Raw genomic sequence first — 8,993 nt, 5'->3', positions numbered from 1 at the left:
TAATTTATAACCAGAGTTCTCCAGGTCGTAATTTCAATCAATTTTTTAATTTAAATTAGAAATTACTAGATTTTTTTAATAAAAATTAGTAAAAATACTGTAAATACAAGATCTCACCAGGTTTACCACCTGGTGAGACAGTGTATTTTTATAGCTTAGTTTTTCTGATAGTCAGTACTAGTAATAACCAGGTCCCATACTGGTAAGAACCAAAAATACGTACGACCTGGCGACCTGGGGACCTAACAACCCCTAAATCCCTCCCGGGCGGGAGATCCAAAGAGTTCATGCTTTGTAGAAGTACGCTGCCCGTCTCGCCTGCCCTGTATTAAATTTTTGGCGCTTGTGGCACGGTTGGCCTGGGCGTTGGACACGGCCCAAAGCTCATTTCCGAGGAGCTCATGGAAGAGTTCGGTAGCGATGGCTCACAGGGGCACGGGCAACTTTTTTGGTGGGGGTCTCACTGAGGAATGCTTGCTTTAGCAAACAATTGATCAGGGTGCGTACTGCGATTGCAGCCGAGCCATCGCAGAACCCCAACGTGCTATTGTTGCCTCGGGCTCGGGTATCCGCCTTGTTGGTGCAAATGCAAAGGTGACATGAAATGAGTATGTTGCTTCATTTACTTGATGGTTGAAGCTGAACAAGTATAGTTCGAGAGAAATGGGAGAATGAACATAGATGGTTATCTGAGAAGATGCGGTCGTTCAACGCTCACAGCACAATATGTGGGTGTCTCACAATACCCATGGGTCCCGGGAACACATCTCTATACTAGCAGAACACATTCCCCTTGTCCGGATTTCAGGGCCTGCAAGAGATCTTCGCGCCCAGAGCGGAACAAACTCCTCTTATACTTTCTGAAAATGAAGCTTTTCATAGCCGCTTCCGCCGTCGCGGGATCATCTGCTGGGGGACCTGTCCCGTCCGCCCGAAAATCTTGGTATTGATCCAATTTCCGGAGATTAATGCGGCTGTACCATACGTAAACCTTATCAGTCAGTCGTTGTGACCTGGCACAGAATGCCTCTCCTGTAGCCATGGTAGTTGACATACATTCCGCGGGAATGCCTTCAAAGGTTGCATTTATTGTTGCGAGTTCTATGGAAGATGCTTCGAGGTGGACTATACATACACATAGCTATTTATCCTCTTTCCTAATACCTCCCTAGTGGTATGAAGGGTGTATATACGTTGATGACCTGCGAATATACCTTGGCCGTGGAAGCGCTTATCAAAGTCTCCAAAGAAACGTGTGGCAACGATGGCCCAAGATAACAATTACCAACTGTTACAATATATCATTAACACCGCTGGCTCCAAATGTTCTTGCCTATAGATCACACCTGGGATCAATAGTATGTAAGAATGCCTGTAAGGTCGGTTCGGCAGGGTCTTGAGATGAATAGAGCCCGCCTGGTCGCTAGATGAAGAAATTTGATCCCAAATAAGACTTTCCTCCCATTTTTCTGGATAACTGGTGATTTTGGCCTTCGTATTACTTGCTGCCTCGATGTTGGCCACGTGTGCGGTCTCCCTCGATCGCCAAGGGAGCACGAAATCTTCTTTCACGCTGTCCAAGCTTACCCCTTTCCTGCCCGCTGTCACCTCTGCATCGTTAACCGACCTCTGAGCAGCTTTCAGGTCGCACGAAGGCCATCCCCAGATCCCCCCATCGTGGTGGACGGGGCATCACTTCTAGTGCTGATGGTCTCAAGCTCCATCACAAGTATGAAGAGTGTCGAAAGCATCATCAAAGAATATCACAAGAAAATGGTCGAGGAGGCTATTCTACACTTCGTCAATACTTTCCTTCTCCTTATCCCTGGACTCGGCGCAGCCGGTGATGCGGAATTTCGAATCTATAGCGTCGTGAGTGTCAAGGATGCGGGAGCTGGTGAAGTTTTTCTTGCTCTTTTAGGTGGCTTGGGTATACTTGATATTATTAAAGCGCCATCCCTTTTTGCAAAGGCCCCCAAAGCGAGAAGGGCGATGGATGCGGGGGATATTGCAAAGCTAGGGGATGAATTTAAAGGGAGGATAGCTCAGCTTGATAAGTTGAAGCAGTTTTACCGTTAAAAAGGTCGGGGAGGGGTTATCGACTAATAACGGTAACATGTGAGACTTGTGCTTTCGTCGATGCATAATTTTGTTGTTGATTGATGTAAATAGTCTCCGATGACAGTACCCAAGTGAGCCTCACAATGCTAATTTTGATCTGGCATGCTATAGCCAGTTGGCTGAAGCAAGCATTCAGGGCACCAGAGATGACGAAGTAAAAACATGACGTGATCGTTTACTCAATGTCAAATCTGTTTGCAGTAGATGGCGTCAGTTTCCTTTGAATTATAGTATCTCTCCCAGGTGAATAATATAGGGAAATGGTTTACTTTGCCTCAAACATAGTCCATGTCACTACATCAATCAGAACGGTTTCGGCTACTTAATACAGCGCGATAATGGTCCGCTATGCGAGACTCACACTACTAAGATTGTCAACGTGCTGGTACCTGTGAACGGGGGGTTTCCTTCATTAGCTTTGTCAGGTGGGGTTGCCTACCCATGGGGCCTGGTGTCATCTAATGAAGTCAAATACTGACGAACCAGTGCTCGCCATTGGAGAAGGTCCGCAGAAGCGTTGTACATATGCCGGAGGTTTCCTGGAGGTATGTCTCCTCGCGAGACCGGAGTCAGGTACAGAGATTCCTTGGAAGTCCTAGGTAGTTTCTATTACTGGTGCGGACTCCATAGTCTGCGTGAACTGGGCATGCCTTACAAAAGTCTCCATCCAGAGATTATTACCATCAAACCCTGGGTAATACGTTCTCTCGAGGGCACCATCCCACGAAATCCTGTTAGTAGCACCAGCAGCGCGAATTCGACACAAAGAGTGATCATTTACCAGTTCACGCTTAATCCCTGCCTGAGGGAGCAAGGCCAACAAGGCCAGCAAGGCCAGAGGCCAGCTGGAACTGTGTTCGGGTTGTCGGTTGAATGGCTGTAGTGTCCAAATACGATGAACTTTTCCACCTTTGATATTAATGAGCTGAATGGTTGTTGCCACATTGAAAGCGTCACAATCTCCATGCGCACCCATTAAGCATGTTAGCCTTGCTATATTTGACTATTCAGGAATCATTGTCCAAAGCACGTCCGCTCCGAAATTTCATGCCCTCTGTTTCGTAGATTTGTGTAGATGATGTCGTAATTCTTCATTATATATCTTAACATGAATGTATTATGTATATATATATATGTAGGCAATCATGCGAACTAATCACTGGCAAAGCCAACAGCCGCCTATCGTCACCCGCAACTACCTATAGAAGACTCAGAGCACGCCTAAAAGGAGGTAACTTGGCTACATTTGTGAATCCATGCGCCGCACAGTCCTTCCTGAGATAGTCCTTGCTGCAAAGACTACAGACGCCACTCTGAGGCCGGTCTGCACTAGTTCACCTTGTTGGATGACCGATGTCGCCTCAATCTTGAGGAATAGAGAATCCGGCCAAGATAAAGGGCTTACATATAGGTAGCTGAGGTTCTTGTATCTCATCTAGGCTGCGTTTTCTTACCCAGCGCTGGTAACCCGGACGAGTTCGGCTCCTCTACGAGAGGTGGCTGCAACTGATACTATTATATAATATCCGAGGCTACCCGATAGATCCCGTGACCTGTGCCCTCTGCCATGCATTAATCGCACTGGTAAGATCCTAGGCTACTAAAATAGGTTTGGGGGCGAAGTAAGGCACTAAAATGGCATTTTGGCACTGCTTTTCGAACGTATGTACACGCGTGCTCATGGGAAGCGGCGTTGCGTGTGAATAGAGATGAAATGCATTACTGCTTCCTCTTTCTCACTATCCGGTTGAGTAATTAGCCTTTCGCCATGTTTCATGGCTTGACCTGGATTTGGGCGGACAGAGCCTTGTGTTATGTTGGAACGACGTTTAAGGTCAATAATAAAGTCACAGTAAACGCTTGATTCTTTCTATCTAGGTGGCTCGGAGAAGCGGTTGAGATACGGACTTTTCAGGTCACGTGACTATGGCTACTTAGTAATCTACCGAGATTACGTTAGTTACGTTCCAACATGTTACAACACAGCTTTGCCATTCTGGGTAACCTCATGAGCCAAGTTGAGTGAATGATTGCGAGGGTTTGTAACGTGAAATCACCACTGGCTGCTCATTTTGATGCCTAATCAATGATCTCCGTGTTCAGCCGGGCGTAGGTGAGTATTTACATACATACAGATTGCTTACAGGCTTTACCCGAGCTTCTTTGCTCCTTTTAGTCCCACATTTTAGGTCAGTACTTCTACAGTTCATTTTAGTGGTTCTATTGATTGTACTCAACATCCCAAGCTCTCTTCACCGTGATACCCTCCTCATGAGGCTGTCCCTTATTGAGAGTTGGCAATGGAATTGCGACCGCCGTTTTAGCTTGCGATTGATCCAATGCCGAGTAACGGTGCACCCCTTCCTCCGTATGACTATCCAGTGCTGAAAAGGGCTGTGTGTCTTCATTGTCGTAGGAGCTCGATTTCAGTATCTTCGTGGCCCACGAAGAAGCCTGAGCACGCTTTTGTGGCGTAGCCCAAGAGGACGGGTCAGTCGATTGATTGGTAGCTTGGGTACCAAAGAGGCTTCGTCGAACTGCGACCCATACAGGACGCAAAGTTGGGAGGCAAGCTTTGATGCAGTCAATATCTGGAGTCATCAAGTTTGTTAAGGGGGTCATATTACTTACCCGAGACAATTGCCAGGTCAGCCTCGATATTGGCCCATATGGCTTGATTGACCCAGTTCCAACTGACGTCCGCATCAGTACCTTGGGTCATCACTGAAACAAGTCGCATTATCGAGGCGATGCACACACTGTCCGGTCAGCTGATTATTGGCAACATTCAGAATGTGAGGTCCACATACAAACTGCCCAAAAGAAACATTGACATGATAGCCTTCTTATGGCTTCTCGAGGTGTTGAGCTTCATGATGTAAGGCACAGGAAGGACGAGAAGCGTAACATCGATTATAATGTTTGGAATTGAGATCGCAAACAGGAACTTTTGGCTGTCAACATTACAGGAGGCATCAATTGATTGGTCCCATAATCCTCGAGTAGGTATACATTGCAGCAAGGTGAGCAAAAACTGTAATTGTGAGTCATAATGGGCTCCTCAGGGGCAGAGTTACAATACTTACCACAGCAATACCCCACATGCAGACCAGTGTGGCGAGTAGGCTAATGGGAAGTTTTATATTGGCCCTGTTGAATAGACGCCAGTACAAGGCCAGGATAGAAAACTTGACAAGAACAATGACGCCCGTGTAAGTGAGTTCGCAGGAGAATAGTCCAATATATGCGTCCTCCGTAGCGTTTGGTCCGAAGGTTTGAATATGCCTTCCCAGAGCACGAGGTATCCCTACATCTGTTAACACCTAACACCTCCATGAAACCAATCGGACTATGTCTTACACCACAGTAATGAAGCTGTGAGGCCGGTGCCGCAAGCCTAATCAACTATATTAGAGACACCCTATCGGCAGCAGGGGTGTACAGTACGTACCAATGAGGCTAGTATCAGCCAGTCGTCAAGCCATAAGCCCGCAGTATTCTTCCAGCGACACCAGAATCGAAGGCTGACACAGACAACGGCGATGAAGAAAGGTATTGTCGAAGAGGCATATAAATTAGGTTGCCGGGATTCGGAAAGGTCTGCAGAGGGCAGAGATTGAGACATGATAAATACAAGGGGTGTGAGTTTGTTATGTGCACACAGGTATTCCTGCAAGAACTCAAACCCTCCCCGTGGAGACGAAAGTGTAGACAGTGCATACAGTGAGAAGAATCCTTTACTACGTGTACTGAGTACCCGGACAATATAATATAAAGTTCAGTGAAGAGACAGGTGGGCCACTGCTTGCCGTTTCCGCCCCTTCACATGTTGCAACTAGGGCTGGGGCCAAAGTATTGGAAAGGTACTTTTTAAAACCAACAGCCGATGATAGCGAGTCGAAATATAGTAGTAAGGATCCGTGGTGGTTTGCCTCATCGAACCTCGGCTGGCACCGGTCTGTGGTTAACCCTTCACAGATTCACTAATTAGACAGGCCCAGCCACTGCTCATTGGTAAGCTTTTCCCCGGGAGACCGACTCCCCGGACATTACCGCTATGTACCATTGCGCCTGCCTGGAATCTAACCATTAAGCAATGCACGTCCTGCAGAAAGACATTGCAGAGTGGGGAAGGGTGGATGCGTGGACGATCCGTGGGCTGTGTGCAGCTGCTGCTTTCTGCCTCCCTGCCTGATCCTACGTACCGTTGGGCCTTTTCTCCTTGTTCGTCTGGTTCATCCCCTAGCCAATTCTCCATCCAGGAGAAATAAGGAATATTATTGACTGGCTCTGCGTGCACGGGATAATTGCTGGCTTTGGATCGCCGATGTACGTGCGTCTACTTTGGTCCTCTCTGCAGTGGGTCTACGGGCCTTTTAGTATACGGAGTATATCCGCAATCTTGACGGCCTCATAGTACTAGTAAATATGTCAAAGAGACAGACAGGGTGGTGCGTGTAAGCGCTGCAACCTGGGGCCAAAAGTTCGGTACATTGTCTTCAATCCAAGGCGCTTTACAAGGTTTCGGCCCGCTTCAACGGCAAAGATCCCCACCATCTGGCCAGGATTCAGTATAGCATGATCAGCGAAAAACCTTCCCGATCTGCGAGCAGAGTTCCAATGTTTTACAAGGTATTTCCGCCCCCAAAACAGCCAAGAATCATCTGCTACTAGCGTGCAGCAAACTGCAGCTCCACTCTTTTCTCCCACAACCAGTGTCTCCTATTTCGAGACGTGTCATTCTCTCCTTCCGCTGCCTGTAGATCGAACCACTATATTCCACAGTTCCGAGGTCTAAGTACTTTTCTAGTGATTGATCCCAACCAAATAGAAATAAACCAACCGAGACCCCATTTCTTATCTTGCATTTTATGACATTTTATTTATTTTTTATTTTTTCTTGCGTTGGATCAATTTCCCAGCGTCAATCAGCAGACTAAATCCATTCGCCCCCACGTTCTGCCGTGGACACCGGAGTTAACCTTGTTGGCTCCACCCCTGTCAGTGTGAGGCGAGGCGAGGGGCTCTTCTGACCTACTGAGATCAGCATAGTGTATGCAACTACCACTTAGGCCCCACCAGCAGGTACAAGTGGTAACTGCTAGACTAATACACGGATTATTTCTTACATGTATTGACTATTGCGTACCTACTTTAGTACTACGTAGATATGCGCCTGTCTCAAGTTGCGGGTGGGGTACAGCACCTCCTCCGTTGGACGAGCGTGCTCAGCCTAGTCTAACTAGGCTTACTCTCGTAGTTGGCGGTTGCAACCTGACGTGCGGCTGATTTCAGAGGGCAGGGAGGGATTTCATACATTTGGCGAAGTTAATTACTCAACCCATGACAAATACATACCTCTGAATCTGCTACTCCACCTTCTTTACCTTACTACACCTGGCAGCAGTCCGGGCTTCCCTTTTTAATTTCTTCTCTTCCCTTCCATAATACTCAACATAACGAAGTCGCAACCTGCTCCCAACCTGGAATCCCACCCAAAATGTCGTCGGCAAACCTCCCGATCATTGTCATTGTCCCAGGTGCATTTGGCACACCTGAAGGTTTCGATAAACTGCTACCGTATCTAACCGAAGCTGGATACACCACACATCCAGGGTCATACCCCAGTTGCAACCCCTCCGATCCAACCCAAGTGTCCTCTTCCCAGGATATCGCGCACCTGCGTAACAATGTACTCCTCCCCCTTTTGAATGAGAATGGAAAAGATGTTGTCATCATCGCACACTCATACGGGGGTGTTGTTGCCGGTGGCGCAGCAAAAGAACTTGCAAAGGAAACCAGAGCAGCCCAAGGTCAATCGACTGGCGTTGTTGGCCTTATTTACGTGGTGGGCAATATCACGCTTGAGGGGGAATCCCTCTTCCAGGCGGTAGGCGGCGCTTACCCTCCTTTCATCAAAGTCGATAAGGTATGGTATAACCTGCATAAATGCTGTCATAACGATCGAGTATTGATGATTTTGTTCCTAGCCATCCCAGGGCCTTGCTGTCATCGAACCGGCAATGGACGTGCTGTACAATGACTGCGACCGTGCCCTGCAGCCGGAATTAGATACGCTAATGCAGCCACATGCACTCCGCGCTTTTGAAACTCCCCCCACCGCCCCAGCCTGGGCGGAGAGTGCGTTTGATGGTAGAAGGGCGTATGTACGTACCCTGGATGACTGTTGCAACCCTGCATTGTTGCAGGACATCTGGCTGGAGAAGTCCAAGGTTGAATGGGAAGTTGTGGATTTCAAGGCCGGCCACATGCCATTTGTGAGCCAACCTCAGGCGCTGGCAGAGCAAATTACCAAGTTTATCGATGGATTTATTGCAAAATAGATAGATCAATACAGAGTCCAATGTATGGTGTAGAACTCCCAATACACACCATTCGATTTGGCTTGATTTATCTATGATTAGCCACTGACATTATCGCAATGTAAGACAGACTGGTCAACCCCAAAAAGTCTATAGGCAAAAATAGCGATGGTGGTGACAGTAGTGACATTGCGGTATAAGGTCAAATGTCTCGGGACACTCAGTTACCGGAAATTCTAACAGTGCTAGCTCGCTGAAGATTTAAGCTATTGATACATGATGTCTGAATATATATAGACCATTGATATATTTTTTGCCCATCTCTATTCAGACAGTTGTTGGCCTGTTTCCAAGGCTAAAATCTCAGACTCCAAATGTTACGAATTACATTTCTTGAATTATAATGTTATACATCACTCAATCCCGAATACCCGTCATATATATTGTTTCCTATGGTAAGTAGACGTACTTGATGAGTCAGTCTCAAACATTAGATACTAGGATTTTTGGACGACGGTCCAGTTACATTATGTATTCTGAATGCAACTG

The 8,993-nt window shown here is 47.1% G+C and overlaps 2 protein-coding genes across 2 annotated transcripts; one reads left to right on the top strand and one right to left on the bottom strand.

Moving 5' to 3' along the window:
- Positions 1 to 4,341: 4,341 nt before the first annotated feature.
- On the bottom strand, positions 4,342 to 5,746 carry BO79DRAFT_161744 (uncharacterized protein; the record flags this gene model as incomplete). Its single annotated transcript, XM_025679034.1, has 6 exons — positions 4,342 to 4,694; positions 4,753 to 4,880; positions 4,932 to 5,155; positions 5,208 to 5,428; positions 5,482 to 5,518; positions 5,573 to 5,746. 6 exons carry the CDS (start codon positions 5,744 to 5,746, stop codon positions 4,342 to 4,344), a joined length of 1,137 nt encoding a protein of 378 aa, XP_025533944.1.
- Positions 5,747 to 7,589: 1,843 nt separating this feature from the next.
- Positions 7,590 to 8,501, top strand: BO79DRAFT_291464 (alpha/beta hydrolase). Its single transcript, XM_025689000.1, has 2 exons — positions 7,590 to 8,050; positions 8,112 to 8,501. Exons 1-2 carry the CDS (start codon positions 7,622 to 7,624, stop codon positions 8,463 to 8,465), a joined length of 783 nt encoding a protein of 260 aa, XP_025533943.1. The 5' UTR covers positions 7,590 to 7,621; the 3' UTR covers positions 8,466 to 8,501.
- Positions 8,502 to 8,993: the final 492 nt, after the last annotated feature.

This window comes from Aspergillus costaricaensis, assembly GCF_003184835.1.
Source record: "Aspergillus costaricaensis CBS 115574 unplaced genomic scaffold BO79scaffold_64, whole genome shotgun sequence".
NCBI lineage: Eukaryota > Fungi > Ascomycota > Eurotiomycetes > Eurotiales > Aspergillaceae > Aspergillus > Aspergillus costaricensis.
The sequence above is the reverse complement of the archived record's forward strand: the minus strand, read 5'-3'. Positions and strand labels throughout refer to the sequence as shown.

What these genes read in the sequence shown, in the direction of transcription:
- BO79DRAFT_291464 (XM_025689000.1), top strand. Translation starts at nt 7,622, where the DNA reads ATGTCGTCGGCAAACCTCCCGATCATTGTCATTGTCCCAGGTGCATTT. An exon ending in CTTTCATCAAAGTCGATAAG is followed by an intron (nt 8,051 to 8,111) that starts GTATGGTATAAC and finishes TTTTGTTCCTAG; the next exon opens with CCATCCCAGGGCCTTGCTGT.